Below are 16,898 nucleotides of genomic sequence, written 5' to 3' on the forward strand. Positions count from 1 at the left end.
CCTTCCACTCAACAACGACTTCATTTGGAAATTTAAACTACAGTACCCTTATTCTACAATCAATAGAGGTAAATCAAGCATTCAACCATACCCAAAATAATATCAAAATCAAGCATATCAATTTCTACTAGTTCAACATAAGAAACTCTATTGGGCAACATTATAGGATAATTTCGATACACCCTTTTTGTAACGATCACTCACCTACTGGAGTAGACACTATAAAAGGTTCATGCAAATATCGGGCAAAATCAAACTTTTTGGCTACTAGAGAGGTAACAAATGATAAAGTAGCATCGGGATAAAGTAAGGCATAAACATAAATAGAGAAGACTCTCAACATATCGGTCACCACGCTAGGAAAATGCTCTTGCTCACTACTAGATAAGAGGCATATAAGCGATTCTTCTTTGGAGCCTCATTGGAACCACTGTGTTGAGCTTGACCATTACCGTTGTCTTGACCCCTCACATTACGGCAATCCCTAACCTTGTGCCCACTTTTACCACAACCAAAACAATTGTCCTTCCCCTTAAGTAAATTACCATAGTGCTTCTTGCCACACTTTCCACAAGTTGGATTCTCGGTTGGTGAACTAGTACCTTTTCTCGTATTAGGCTTAGGGTTAGACACCCCATATCTCCAGTATCCTTATGGAACTTGATTAGAATCCCTCTTCTTAAATCTAGGTTATCATTGTATCTCAAACCTATTCTTTGGAGAACCTCTTTCAAAAGATCTTTCCCTCTTAGCATATATACTCTTCCTTTTATCCCTTGCCTCTTCCACATGTATGGCATGCACCATAAGACGAGAAATTTTCATGTTGTCATGTAGCATACCTGGATAACACTCCTCTTCCAAATCATTCGAAACCTCCGTCACAAAATGCTCATTTCATCTCTAGGATTGGAAACTAAAGAAGGAGCATATTTTTATAATTTAGTGAATTTCAAGGAGTATTAATGAACACTCATACCTCCATGGTGAAGTTTGATGAACTCCAGCACTTTAGCTTCCCTCATCACCCTAGAGCGGTGAGCATAGAAGCGGTGCTTCTTTGGATCCTCATTTGAACCACTTAGTGGAGCTTGACCACTACCCTTGTATTGACCTCTCACATTAGAGCAATCCCTAACCTTGTGCCCACTTTTACCACAACCAAAACAATTGTCCATCCCCTAAAGGCAATAATCATAGTGCTTCTTGCCACACTTTCCACAAGTTGGATTCTCGATTAGTGAACTAGTACTTTTTCCCTTCTTAGTCTTAGGGTTAAACATCCTATCTCCACTATCCGTAGGGAACCTGGAAGGAGCTTGATTAGAAACCCGCTTCTTAAATCTTGGCTTGTCTTAGTCTCAAGCCTATTCTTTGAAGAACCTTTATCAAAAGATCTTTCCCTCTTAGATAAGTGGCTAACTAGTCCTTCTCACTAGTGGATAACCCCATAGCCAAGTGTGCCTTATATACTTCATCAATGAACTCTTTTGGGTCTTCTTCAACCATACACCCGTATAATGTAGGAGCATTAATCTGAGTGAAATCCCTTAGACGGCTTAAGCCATGGTAGCAACTTATTGATGAACTCAGGGTACAGCCTCTCGATTTGCTTGGGCCGTCATGGCTTGGACTTGAGCAGTGGTGGCTAGTGCTTGGGTAGTGATGGCTTGGGCCATCTGAAGAAGAGCGGACTTATATTCTTATGTGTCAAAGGAGGAGGATTCTCTGGGTCTTGGTCATCATTCTCACCTTCCTCAAGGGGAGGAACTTGATCACCATGTGGAAGAGCTCCCACATTGGCAATCTCCTCTTCAAGCCTTTGTGTCGCATTCCTTCAAGTGTTCATCTCCTATAATCACAACAAGAGGATTAGATGCAAAAGCACACCATAAGTATACTCTAATGGCACGATATTGGTTTTCCAAAAAAGTGAGAGTTTCCTAGGCATCACATAGGCTTCTAACTATAATTGTGGCGCGCTTCACAATTTTGAACACGAACTTATATAGACGTGTTTGAGAGAGACATTGACTCTAAGATAATTCAACCTCATGCTCCGATACAAAGATTGTCACATATGGTTTTACCCTCTAGACGTAATCGGCGCTGACGTCCTCTTTGAGGACTAAGACTAGCCTCTTAGTTTACATTATTACGTTTATAGGTCAAATTTTGCAGAAAATTTAAAAGATTTCATTATTTCTACTTTGAAGTTTATATAGACCTCTTCATACGCATAACAATATATATCGAATATAAATAGACCCTTCGTATAGCAAGATTACTCAGTCTTGCATTTTTATTGCACATTAGTATATAAACTATAACATAGACATAATAGTCATAATAGTCGTATCTCATAACAATCTAATAATATTGTAAGAAATTGGGCATAAACCATACATCAAGTAAAAATGCCTCACATGGGCTGTACAATGTTTCATACTAAATGGAAAGAAAGAACCATATCAGTCCTTAATTAAAAAGAGAACTCCATAGGCTAGACAGTGGAATCGCCTACAGAAAACGAGAACCTACCCTACTTGGATAAATAGGATATCATAGCCTCCTTCAAGTCGCCTTCAAACCACTTCACGACAGGAACCTAAAATATAGGGGAAAAGGAAGAAATGGAGTTAGTACGCCACTTGTACTATGTATGAGACCATATGCACACATACAATGAAAACATGCTAAGAAAAAATTACATTTCATAAAGATGTGCAATTTACTTTGATAACACTTATGCATATTCTACTAGACCATATCAATCCACAGGACATGTTCATTAAGCAATAAGCTTGTGACCAACATCATCATGTCTAATCAAGTCAACATGCATAACGTATAATTAGATACATTTTCAAGTAACTGTGTCATCAAGTCATATTAACAATAAGCATGAATAAGAGTACATTTTATAAACAAAGAAAGTCAATTACCCATGAACCCCTATCATGTCAACAAGTGCAATGACCAAGCAAAGCCCCATAACCTTACTCAATCAAATAACCCAACAATAATCATGACTTATTTTATTCTACTTCACATAACATGGCATATAGTTATACATATCATCTTACTTTAACAATATAAACCACCACATTTCATAAGTGCAATACTTAGCTAGAGTCCCATACCCCTACCTTGATTAAATTTGACCCCTTAGATTATCTTAGTTAGAATTCAATCCTTTAATTCATTTTACCTTTTGGGAACATCTTTCCCTAACCGACATAGACCACATGTGCTAGTGTGGAATCTGGTGTCATAAAACCTACACCGAAGGAAGGCGGACTACTTGCCAAGGTAGTACCAAAATATGAAACATAAAAACTACGTGGATCCACTTGCTAGTATTCCTATGTGGAAAACATACTTCAAGAACGAGGATATATAGTTGGGACCGTATTTATTCTACATGATTTGTAGTAACCAATGCCAAGAGTAATTTAGTGATCCTACCTTCACTATGTAGGAAGGTACACTCCTTACTCTAGCTCACTCGGTGCTAAGCTAGAGTTCCTTTTTGAAATGTCTTTAAGCCTTTAATACCAATCATAGCTTAGTTTTGGTCATAGGTTCTACCCCTTGTATAATCATCATTATTAATAGCTCAATAAGAATTGTATGAGTATAAATCCTTTCATTACAATTCACATAGGTGATGTTAGCACAATAACATTTTCATATCATAATAAGGCACATTGGTAAATGATTCACCCTCCTTACAACATTTACATCTTAACCCAACACCTTATAATCATAATCAAGACGTTTCAATTCAACATCATACCACCCTATCAATCCTAATACAAGTAATACTCCAATACAACATCATGACTTAATCATAATTAACCACAATTTTAAGTAAAGGATAGAGATCATAAGACTTACCAAGTCTCGTTCATAGTTCATCATCAAGGTCTTACCATAAACCCTTAATTCAACCCAATTTGGGTATACTTAATCATAAGTCAATAATAAACATGATATCAAGGCTACAATAATCAGTACATCACAATTCAATATTTTATTATAGAGAAGACAAGATGTTTAGGTTAATTCACAACATACTTCTTAACCTAGATCATCTTCTCAAGAACTAGAAAGAAAGACTACCAATCACCCTAAATTGTTCATGATTAATTTAACAACATCATCTATTAGTAATTCAACTAATAACAAAGTCAATTGAATCAAATACAACCTAATTCATGTCAACATCAACCCTATGGTTAAGGGTTAAGGGTCATCTTCTACAAACTAGACCAAACCATCAAGACGTACCAAAATTTATTTAGAGTTCATGTTAATCTACTCATATTATCCAATAGAAAACATAAACAAACCAATTCATAACATAAATTTCGAGATGGAGAAGAACCCACATGAAAACCCAACTTGTAAAAATACTTTGAAGGAACCCTTTGTGGAAAGAGGTCTCAAAGGTCAATTAGATCCCATACCTCAATGTTTGATGAAGAATTGATGGTGAAATCATCCCTTTACAACCCCAAATCTCTTACCTAGCTTGTCTTCAATTGTGTCTTTGAATAGAGAGAGAAAGAAGGGAGAAGGAATAGGGCTTTTTATGAGAGTTGTAATTAGACTAAAAATGTACATGAATTTTAGTGTCATAGACGATACCACAATCAATGAATTGTGGGTAAGTCGAGGGACCAGTCCTCTTACGTGTTGCACATTCGTGGTTCTTGTCAGAGACTTGTGCAGGTGAGGGATTCAACAATTTCTCTAAGTTTTTGACCACAATTGGCAACGATGCCCCATCGATCCATACATAAACTGTCGATTGCATCTCGTGGGTGCACAGTGCCCAGGTAGTGTTGACTCCAACGTGCAAGGTTCCTCCTCAAAGTCCCTTGGTTGGTCCTTGAGGAGTCGTACCCGGATATTTCGACCATGAATTTACTTAAACACATGTTAGATACCATTCCATTAATTTTCATGGATTTCCAACTCCTAAAAACTAATCAAATAGGTTAAGACATGGTATTACCTCCATGAACTACTTTTCAGACATCATGAATGTTCTTAGACGTTTTGGTTGTTGTATCCAAACTGCACATAAGACCATGAAGTGTGGGTATTATTGTCCAACCGTTCCCCAAGATGCTCATGATTTCACCAAATCATGTGATCAGTGCCAACGAGATGGAGGAATTTAAAAGAGGCAAGAGCTTCCATTGAATATCATTTTGGTGATTGATTTATTTCATGTATAGGGCATTGACTTCATGGGCTCGTTAAGTTCTATGGGATGAAATATGTTCTTGTGGCGGTTAACTATATGTCGAAATGGGTGGAAGCAATTGCGCAACTCAATAATGAAAGAAAGAGTGTGACCGCATTCTTTAAGAAAAATATGTTCTCAATACACCTAGGGCAATTATTAGCGATGGAGGCTCGCACTTTTGTTAAAGAATTGTTCAAGGGGAGCTGGAAAAGTATGTGTTATTCACAATGTGGCTACTCCTTACCACCTATAAACTTGCGGAAAAGTGGAGGTGCCCAATCGGGAGATCAAATAAATTTTTCCAAAAAACTTCAATACCAATAGAACGGATTGGTCAAGGAGGTTAGGTGATGCTCTATGGGCCTATCGTACTGCATACAAGACTCCAATAGGTATGCCTAGATATTAAAATGTATATGGGAAGTCTTGTCACTTAGCGATCGAGCTAGAGCACAAGACAATGTGGGCAATGAAGAAACTGAATTTGGATTGGACAAGAGCATCAGAACAAAGGCTAAATGAGTTGAATGTGCTTGATGAGGTTTCAGCTAAAAGCATATGAAACTTCAGCCATATATAAAGAGAAGATGAAAAAGTACCACAATAAAAGAATTGAAAAGAAAGAATTCATGGTTGGTATTTGCGCTTATTTCCAGGCAAACTCAAGTCCAGATGGACTGGGGCATTCGTCATCACTAAAGTGTTTCCACATGAAGCGTTTGAGCTACAGAACAAGGAAGGCGCTAAGTTCATAAGAAATGGACAAAGGGTAAAGAACTATCTGGGGCATGCAGATAGTGTTCATGAAGTGGGTGAGGCCTTCATCTTGATGAAGTTTGTGTTATCAAGGGTCCTTCACTATGATGCGATATTAAAACAAGCACTTCTTAGGAGGAAAACCAAGGTGTACCATCTAGCCAACGATAGGTTTTGTTTTCTATGTAGCAGTAGTCGTAGTCTTGTTTAGTTGTTCTCATTATTTCAGTTATTTGTATGCTAGTGTTGACTAGATATCAGTATACGGTCAGTGTCTAAAAATATTTATGAAAAACACAAAAAGAACGGCCTAATTGGTGTTACATATGCAGGAGGCTAAGTCAAAAATCTGTAGAAAGTGGTCTGGTGCAGAGGTCTACAAACCCCATCGACTGACTGTGGTTAAATCGACAGCCCGTTGATGGTGTACGCAGATCCCAGGTATTTAAAAATATTTTCTAAGTCTAAAAGTAATCGACGAACCGTCGATCGATCCATATCCCATCGACGGGGTTTAGTAGATCCAAGTATGCAGTGATCCAACCCGACACGATCGGTAATATCAAAAGCCACCCTTTTCAAATTCGTTCCGTCTTTCCATTCCTTTCAAAGTTTTCTACCTTAACTGTTTCTACCCAGTATTTCTTCCCTATTTGACTCCCTAATTGAACTCCCTATCTCCCAATTTTGTCCAATCAATTTTTCCATAATCTGCAAACATCCTCACTCCCTTATTCTCTTTTCTACGATTCTCAAGAGGTCGGTGATCGGGCACAGAAGCATAGGCCACACCGTTAAGTCTCACAACCACAAAACTCTACATTGCTAGAAAGGTTTTCGATTTCTATTAACTATGACTTTGTTTTTTATAGTTTAAATATAGGATTTCAGGAGTGGGTCTTGACCTTAGGACTGAAAAAAGTTAATTTGCATGCTAAAGTCGCGTAATTACTCGAATGGGGATGATCATGTTGTGTGTCATAATTTGTTTGAAAGTTCTAACTTAGGGTTCCATTCTCTTAATGAATTTTGTTTGATAGTAACACAAAATAAAACTCTAGGAATGACAAAGTAGAATGTATTGTGTTAAAAATCATAATCTAAACTTAATTATATAAAATGGGTCACCAAGGAAATTAAAAAATGGAACATGATAGAGGCCTGAAATCTGTCGCAAGCCCACAGTATGAGACCCCTTCTACAGACCATCCATCAATCGACATTCCGTCGATGGAAACTACTAGAAAGTTACTTAAGTTCAAAACAACAAAGGTGACTACAGTATGTCGATTGATCGATGAACCATCTTACACGAGCGTCGTTTCCATCAGAGAACCTAATTTCACCTTATTCAAAATTAATTTTAACTGTCAGACAATTAAAGTGGACTAAATCCTGCACGTCCATGTTTTCCATCAGATAAGTATGTTTTCAACCCATCCTTTACTAAATTCTAAGTGTCAAACAATGGATGGGATCCATGGACCGTCGATTGATTTATGGGTTATCGATGTTTCTCATCGATCTGACTCTACAACAATGATTTGTGTTTTTGATTTCCAAGATTTTTTTCGTTGTTTGTCAAGTGTGTAATCATGCTGCTATGATACTATTAACTACTTCACTGGTACCGATAGCTCCAAAGAAGGACATGTGTTTGCCAAGAGGGGCAAATCCAAATCGGTCACCCCGTCTCTTCGGTTGATCAATGAAGACATCGATAATTAGCGAGACCCATCCTATGTTCCTCAGGGGACTACAATATGACAACATGAGTATGAGTCACTACGGGAACCCCTCGGAAGGTGATTTCTGTAGTAGTCACTACCTTCCAGTCTAATGTGGAGCAAAGACTGATGTGTTAACTAATCGGGGTTGTTTCCGATTCGAAAGGTAGCTCAGCATCCGGATATGAGGATGCCATATCTTCAGAGTAGGACCATTCTTTAGGGTCTGAGGATGCCACTGCTTCTGGCTCCAACAATATGGTAGCCACCAGATCTAAGGATGGAGACCACCAAGCCTCGTTTGATGCGGCTACTAGTTCAAAGTCTGCACCCGCACCCTGAATGAATGACCCTACTCTAGTTGCAGATGAACAAACAACTAGTGGTGCATAGAGGAACAATGGCAAGTGTATCGAGTTGCGAGGATTTTGAATGAGAAAGAGGGTGATGACCGGGTTGGTTGATGAGGAACATCGAGTCCTCACAGTATGTTTGCCCACAGTCGCTGAGGTGCAGAGACTTTTCGATCTCCATAAATGTGAGTGGATGTCTAAGGACTTTGACAACTATAGCGAGAAGATTGTTTGGGAGTTTCATGACTCCTACATAGCTACTCTATGAGGGTCTATTGTTAAATGGCAAGACCCTCCAAACATGACCCTCTCACCACTACAGTGGTTCGGGGTTTCAGGTGAACATATGTGAAACACAATCCGCCGCTTCCTATACAGGCCCATAACTGGTTCAAAGTGGACCCTCAATACCTCGGAGTTTTATTACAAGCGAGAGACTGTTAAGAATGGTGTTTCTTAGAGGAATGTAGAGTAGTGGGAGGCGGTAAAAAATGGCTGGCTCGGTATATCGCTAAAGATGGTGAGAGGGACGATTGGTTTATAGATCCCTGTGGGCTCATCAAGAAGGCCACTATCACTTTTGTGTCCAGGTTTTTCTGGTTGTTTGTATAGCACCGGTCATCACCCACAAGGGCCGACAATCTACTTACGTGTGATAGGGTAGTTATTGTGGAAGAACTGGTAGCTGGAATAGAGATAGACTTCGCTCAAATGATTATAATGAAGATTCACGATAGGAAATTCAAGACTTCTGCCACTTACCCCTTTCCGTGTCTTATCTTCATGTTGTGAAGGGACGCCGGAGTGCCAATTTTGCACTGTGACAGACTCCGTAAGTCGATAGAGACTTTTGATATAGGTATCATCAAAGATGAGGACAATGTGGCAGAATCCCGCAGAAGGCCCCGGATCGAGGTTCCTCCAGAGCGAGAATTTGGCGAAAATGGTGGAGCTAGCCCAAGGGGATGACCCTAGAACTCTAGAGCATGAACGGCCCCAAATCGAGGTTCCTCCATTGAGTCGGAGAGTGCTCCCATTGAGCTAGTAGAGAACATGGTTCATGGGCCTTGTTCAAGGTCCCTGTTGAGCCACAGACCAACCACCAAGGTGGTAGCAAGAGGCACGACTCCACCCATACCACTGAAGCCGGTGATGAGGCCTGTGCAGGAAAAAAAGAGTAGATGGAGCTGGATCAGGGTAGGAGCACATATTTAGTTGATGAGGAGCTATGTTAGATGAGTGCGTTAAAGAGGGCTGCTGGGGCATCCAGTTCTGTGCCAACGAGCGACAAGAGGAGCACTATTTATGGTACGAAGGTTGATATGGGCACTAATGATGGTGGCCCAAGTGAGGATCCTGCGGGTTCCGGGAAACCATACCCACCCACTTGTTGAGAGTTCTTCGGCGCTATGCGCTACAAGTTTTCTTCACCTACCACCCTATGTTTTTAAATTTTTGAGTCATTGGGGATAATTGCAAGTTTTTTGGGGGGGGTGGGGTAAATGGAAAACAATTGGTAGGGTTAAGACTGAGTAACCAAACTCACAATCCTCTCTTGAGGTTTTCTTGCCTGTGTTCTTTTTCCTCAAGAGACTACTTAAATTTATGTTGAACCGGCATGTCTGAGTGATTACAAGTATTGATACACGACAAATAAAGTAGGGTGGCTGATAAAAATGTTACCCCGTCCATTGTTGTTCAACCATGAATAGGTTAAGATAAGTTGCATGTGTTTTCTCTAAACATGACATAAATAGGCACCCATCGCATGACCTTCAACTAAAAAATGAACAGGGAAATCTGATAGTGTTATAGTGCAACGACGTATCAAGAGAGGGTGAGGAGATTCAAGTGTTCAAATAGTTTGTTCCTAGCTAGAACTTGCCCGGTTAGTCCTGCAACGTAATCAACTCTAGAAAGTTGACCAAATGAAATAACTATCCTTTTGATCCAAGTCTATTGAGCCTGTAATAGACCGATTTCATTCATTCACCAACTCACATTCCTAGGGTCTAATGTTTTGGCCCCAGTCCCTCCTTGGAAATGTGCATCTCGACGTAGGACAAAATGCTAAGTTGAGGGAGGCTAATGCGTAAAATGATCTCTTTTTGGTGCTGGCCCGACTTCGGGTATTGTGTATCTCAACCCGTGGAAAAACCATGAGTTGAGGGTGGCTATTGTGAGAAAAAGAAATAAGGGGTCAAAACCAATAAAAAGAGGTAGAGAGCTTGGCGATACTGTAAAGGAGGGCAGACAGTCACTAAATGTACCCAAATGTACCACACCTAACCCTGAGCCTCGTTACAATCCAAGAAAGTCCTATCGTAATTCTAGAATCTAGTGTGGTGAACCTAAGCAGCAAAAATAAGGGCGATCCTAAGGCGTAAAGTACTAACTGTATTTTAACTTGTTCTTGAGTGCAATTGTTGAAACAAATATCCTTGTAACCCAAAATGCATAATCACTATGTGAAAAATGAGGATTTTTGTTTTGAAGTGAAAGCACATGTTTTGTCATGAGAAAGTTGGTACCTCTGTGAGAGGAAAAACAATAGAAGTGTCTGTTGCATGGTGAATTTGTGTCATGATGTGATCCACATGATTTAGCTTGTGGAACCTAAAAGAGTAAATTTGCACTCAATCAAGAAAGAATTGGGATTGATAGTCATGTGGTTGCTAGATATCAAAAGTGCTTGCTTCTGTGCAAGTGTCATTTAGGGCCATACTGTGTCACTTGAGGACAAACAGCAAATTTAAGTTGAGAGTTGATGTGCCATGGTAACACAGTGTTTTCAATGCATTTTGCTTAAGAGTTGTGTGTGTCTAGAAACTTTTTGTAGTAGTTTTAACGAGTTTTTTCACTTGTTTTGCAGGAAAGATGTCCAGGTTGAAAACACATAACACAACTAGAAGAAAGTGCATATTTGCAACCTACGAAGGATATTAGCGGTCTGTCATCTCATTGACGGACCGTAGGTGGGGACTGTCATGACCCAACTCGGTGGGCCGTGACTAGTGCCCGTTTTGGACACCCACATACAAACCTGCTAAGTATAACCAACTAAAAGTAAGACAATATGGAATTTAATCAAATCAAGCCAACCCCAACGTCATATATATATAAAGAGGACCTGTCTCATAAGGAGTCATAACCATTCAACCATAACAGCATACGCTAGCCGACAAGGCCGTCACTATTCAAAGCATAATAAAATACGTAAGCCGACAAGGCTGCCACTACACAATACACAATGATGTACGCAGCCGACAAGGCTGCCCCTGTACAAGCGGACATCCCAAACAAACCATGTCCAGACCATTATCCAAAACATATCTATACAACCCACATAATGTCCATAGACCTCTAAGAGTACAGTAGTGAAACTCGACGGGACAGGGCCCCACCATACCCATAGACGAGCAAAACACTACACAAAAAGTTATGTACCAAAACGATTGGGCTCCGGAATAGTTGAGCTCTCCCAATCAGCAGAGTAGATATCCGAGGCGGAAGGATCACCGAACTGTGCGTCTACACCTGCGGGCATGAAACGTAGCCCCCCGAGGAAAGGGGAGTCAGTACGGACAATGTACTGAGTATGTAAAGCATAAGGTAAAGATGACAGGATACCAATATTGCAAGTTGAAACAAAATATCGCTACACATATACCCTTTTAAGTGAAAATCATGCATATATTTAACATATAAGGTGCCCAGCTTCCCTAGTAAGGGGCTCGGCAACATAATCATCACGTCATCTTCATCATCATCATCATCATGACCATCCTCATCACCAATCATATATATAAAATATACATACCCAGCCCTCTAGTGAGGAACTCGGTGACATATGCAAGAAACTCCGCACGAACATTACCCGGCCCGGGACTCGGTGAAATGATAAATGACTCTATGCACGAGTAGAATATTATGAGCAACCATATGCAATTAAAATCATTTCTTATAACTCAATAGAACAATCAACGTGAACCAGCAAGCAGTATTACCAAAGATTAATGTTTTATCAAGATTATGAACCTTTAATACGATATGGAAACGTAAAATCTCAATGACTCTAAGAAGCACTACCATAGATATCAGAAATCATCATAGCCTTAGACATAGCCGATATATAGAGGAATAATTGTGGAAGCAAGAATATACGTCACCTAGACGCTCTAGAGGTAAGTATCAAACCTGTCTGTTATTCGCTTATTTTTAAAAGTCATGCCAAACAAAGAGAGAAGGGACAGCGTTACATACCGTATAATTGGGACGCACGTCCAATATTTACTGCTCAAGCTATTAATCTATAACAAGCAACAATCGTGCTGCAATTAGATAAACATCACGCTTTACTTTCTTGTAAGCTAGCTAATAATCTAATGAAAATTCGGCAGCACTTCCCCTATTTTCCTTACTTCGTCCCAATACGACAACAACCCAAATTATCCACATCAATACCAATAACACATATAACCCAATGAATCATATTAAACAGCCCCCTCCCCAAAATAGTTCCGTCTCGGCAACCATAGCAGCGAAGCAACGACACACCGAGCGATAACTCGTTTTATAATTCGCAACACATCTACCTTATCGTATTCATCCTTTGGAGTATATACTCATAATCACATTTAACATATACATAATGCCAAAACAGAATTTTCCCACAGTTTGCTTTAATCAAAACAGCCCAAGCACCAACACGACACCACTAATAATCCGATTATGGTTTCCGTTCATTCTTAGTACATTCAATAACTAAAACAAACTTCCTAAGCTACTGGTCATGCCCTCTTCTTAAAATTAATGGATAATTAACAAAGGTATTCTAAATAATTAACACACCAAACAAGGAGATTACTAACCAAATTATTTGCAGCTGCTGGCCAAGAGTTGCAGGGTTGGTTTCTCCATTTCCATGGCTGCCTAAAACAAGTGGTGAAGAAGAAGATGATATGCAGCAATGCATTTCACCACTTTATTTAGTATAGAGTGGATTTCTCCACCTCATTTAATAGTATGAAGTGGAGGCAGCCCCCCTCTACACCTGTCCACTAAGGCCAGCTCATAATCTGATCTTTTTACTTTTTGCCTTGAGTGGTGAGGCCCACTGGATTAAATATTAATCAGCCACCAATTATGAGTGGTGGGGCCCACTGGATTAAATTAATCCTAATCAGCCACTAATTAATCTCTCACTTAAAGTTATGGCACTTACATTAGCCAAATCATACTTAATATCACATTTGGAATTAATATCCTTGCCTAATATTTCTTTAATCACTTGGAACTTAAAATAAAATCTCATTCCCCGGACTTACGTCTACTAGATCATGATGCGCACTACGTATAAAAAAAATACGAGGCATAATAGTGACCGTCGATGGCATTTCAAGACTAAGGGAGAAGATTGATAAATTTGACTAAGTGTGGAACCACGAGGGCAAACGAAGGTGCGTTGACTGATTGACAGACCGTACTAGTTAACAGACGATTGGTTAAGAGAAGGTTCTAGTACCTAACTTCTTAAAAATTCTAAGTATAGAACAACGGAGGAGCATATACGGGGCATAGATAGATCAACGGGCCGTACTACTGGTTCATTGTTTGATTCAGAGAAGGTGATATCTGGTGAACATAAACTATTCCAAGTATGATTGACACAAGTAGTCAACAGTCCGTCAGTGAGGTTGTTGATTTAAGCCGTGTTTCTTGAAAATACTTTCCTTATTTCAATTCCTTTTTATTTAGGACTATGTTTTCTATAAATAGGGGATTAAAACCTCATTTTTGGGGTTAGATATTGTTGGTATTGTTCTAATTTGTGTTGGAGATTATTGTTTACAAACTTTTATCAATTAATTAATTTATGAATTCGTGTTGACGGATTTTCTTGCAATTTCAAGTTAAATTTCTGGGTTTCTTCTTGTTGGTAAGTAAGTTCATGAATTCTTAAAAACCATGAAATGTGATCTTGCTTGCATGGATAACTAAATCAACAACTACGGTTATGGTAACCATGGGTAATCAACAAAGTAAACCTAGTAAATAATCAATTCTCAAACATGTATTGATAAATCTTTCACTTAGAAGTCTTTTTTTAACTAGTGCACGCATTAGAACTGCCTTGTTACTACTTTACGGACAAAGGAAGTAGGAATAAGAAAAGAATTATCAACATAGATTAAGTGTGATACTATCTAATAGGCTAGTGTCAAGTGGTGCGAAGTAATAACTGAGACATACATCTATTATGATGTCTAATATGAGGTAAAAAGTAAGAGCTAGTAGATTATATACACATAGCGGGACAAAGATACGGGGTGAAATTCATTAAACGTTGAATCAAAGATTTAGAGATAAATTCTTACCACTTTACATGCAAAACATTAGGGAAGAGTTTCTATTGATAAAAATACGACATTATGAACTTGTGGGGAACATGTTTACCCTAGTTGGTCTCACTACTTGATAAAAACTCAATATATACTTTTTTGTACTTCTTAACTTAGTTTGATTAGGAAACTAGTTTGATAAAAAAAAACCCTTTAGTTACTTGTTTTCGGAAAGACTTTGACTAAATAGACATAATTGTGAATTGAAGTTAACCGTAAACCAGTTTCCTCGTGGAATCGACCTCAACCTATATGATGACTATTGTAATAATGTAAGGGCTATGTATAAATCTTATACTGCTATAATAGATGTTTATGTGTGTGAAAATATTAGACTATGTTAATGGATTTGACTATGTTGTTACAAGAGAAGTCAAGTGAACTCACACATGGATAAACGAGAAGTCTAAATATAATTCATGTGTAAAGTTTAATTTTTTCGCATTTTACATACCTATGATATGAACTGATGTATGCTAAGGGATAGTCTAAGATCTCTTCGAGTATGAAGACACCGGTTACGTCTAGGGTATGCTCCTTGGTCATTGCAAGGATTGATGTCTCACTAAACCACCCCTATCTAGATTCTTGTTCATAATTGTGAAGCGCGCCAAATACTTATGAACAAGAGGCTGTGAGATTCTTAGGAACATTCATTCTTTTTATATTCCTTAGTCGTGTTTAACAGTCTAAGCTATATCTATTCCCTTTCTTCTAATTTCTTTCTTGTGCTTATAAGCAATGAATACAAGAAGGCACAACGTTCGAAGGACCGATGAGGAGAATGTGAATTAGGCGGTTCCTCCTCAAGCTCCTCAAAAGCCTCATGTTCGTATTGAAGAATGGGCTATGTCTAACTTTGAGATAAGGGAGGCCACCAAAGTTTGTAGAGATACTAGGGTGCAAGTGAACCCCAATGCTAACACTAGCGCTTCTTGTATTTGGGATTTCACGAGGGTGAATCCTCCTACCTTCTTTGGCTCCAAAGTGGAGAAGGACCCACAAGGTTTCATTGATGAAGTGTCTAAGGTGCTAGATTTTATGGGAGTTTCTTCTCAAGAAGAGGCAGAGCTAGTTGCCTATCAACTTAAAGATGTGGCTTAAGTTTGGTATGAACAATGGAAGGAGGAGAGACCCATTAGAGAAGGTCCGATTAATTGGGGTTCCTGCAAGATGGCCTTCCTTGATAGGTTTTTTCCCCTGGATTTTAGGGAAAGGAAAGTGCAAGAATTAATCAATCTTCATAAAAAGGGTATGAGTGTGAAGGAGTATAACCTCAATTTCACTCAACTATCCAAGCAAATTCTGGCAAAAATGGTGAATGCTAATAGAACGGATTGATCATGGATGCTTGATGATGCTATTTGGGACTACCAGACTTCATACAAGACACCAATTGGTATGTCTCCATACCAACTTGTATATGGGAAGGCTTGTCACTTGGCGGTCAAGTTAGAGAACAAAGCAACGTGGGCAATGAAGAAACTGAAGGTGGATTGGAATTAAGCAGCGGAACAAAGACTAAATGTGTTAAATGAAATCAATCAGTTTTACCTCCAAGCCTATGAAAGTTCGGCTATATACAAAGAGAAGATAAAGAAGTACCACGACCAAAGGATTGAAATGCGAGAATTTGTGGTAGGTAATTTGGTGCTTCTATTCAACTCTAGGCTTACACTTGTGTCCGGGCAAACTTAAGTCCAATTGGAAAGGGACATTCCTCATCACTAAAGAGTTCTCACACAGAGCGGTTGATTTGAAGGATAAGGAGGGTGCAAAGTTCACAGTCAACGGGCAAAGGATTAAGATCTACCTGGGACATACAAAGAGTGTTCATGAAGTGGTTGAGGACTATCACCTTTATGAAGTCTGAGTAATGAAGGACCATGCATCGTGCCACGATGTTAAATCAAGCGCTTCTTGGGAGGCAACCCAAGGTTTATCCTTTAGCCAACAATAGGTTTTATTTTCTTTGTAAGAATAGTTGTATTGTCGTATTTTGTTTTGTTTTTAATCATATTTCATTATTTCCTTAGTTCTAGTGTTGGATAGAGATTAGTATAGGGTTCGTGTCTCTAAATTATCTAGAAAAACACAAAAAAAATAGCCTAATGGGTTCTAAATGTGCTGGAACCGAAACTAAAAATCTATAGAAAATGTTCTGGAGCACAGGTCTACAGACCCCATTAACGGGCCATTGTTCAATCGACGGAACGTCGATGGTGTCCGTAGATCCCAGGTATGTCTTGTAATTATTTTGAGTCTTCATGCAATCGACGATCCCATTTGAACGGGGCTACTCAGGTGCAAAACGCCAGCGACCTGACATGACTCGGTCCGTCATATTAAAGGATGTAATGGTTGGGATTCATTCCTACCTTCCAAATCTTTTAAAATTCCT

The 16,898-nt window shown here is 39.1% G+C and overlaps 1 protein-coding gene across 1 annotated transcript; it reads right to left on the reverse strand.

Annotated features, from left to right (window-relative positions):
- Nucleotides 1–348: 348 nt before the first annotated feature.
- Nucleotides 349–1,178, reverse strand: LOC138340317 (uncharacterized). Its single transcript, XM_069292031.1, has 2 exons — nucleotides 980–1,178; nucleotides 349–602 (listed from the first exon to the last, which is right to left on the reverse strand). The coding sequence occupies exons 1-2, from the start codon at nucleotides 1,176–1,178 to the stop codon at nucleotides 349–351; spliced, it is 453 nt and encodes a 150-aa protein (XP_069148132.1).
- Between the last annotated feature and the right edge of the window lie 15,720 nt (nucleotides 1,179–16,898).

This window comes from Solanum lycopersicum, chromosome 12, assembly GCF_036512215.1.
Source record: "Solanum lycopersicum chromosome 12, SLM_r2.1".
NCBI classification, from domain to species: Eukaryota; Viridiplantae; Streptophyta; class Magnoliopsida; order Solanales; family Solanaceae; genus Solanum; species Solanum lycopersicum.

Bases quoted from the DNA above. Each gene is read 5' to 3' on its own strand.
- LOC138340317 (XM_069292031.1), bottom strand. From the start codon at position 1,178: ATGGACAATTGTTTTGGTTGTGGTAAAAGTGGGCACAAGGTTAGGGAT. The intron at 603-979 runs GTATGAGTGTTC...ATACGAGAAAAG, and splicing joins CATCAAACTTCACCATGGAG to GTACTAGTTCACCAACCGAG.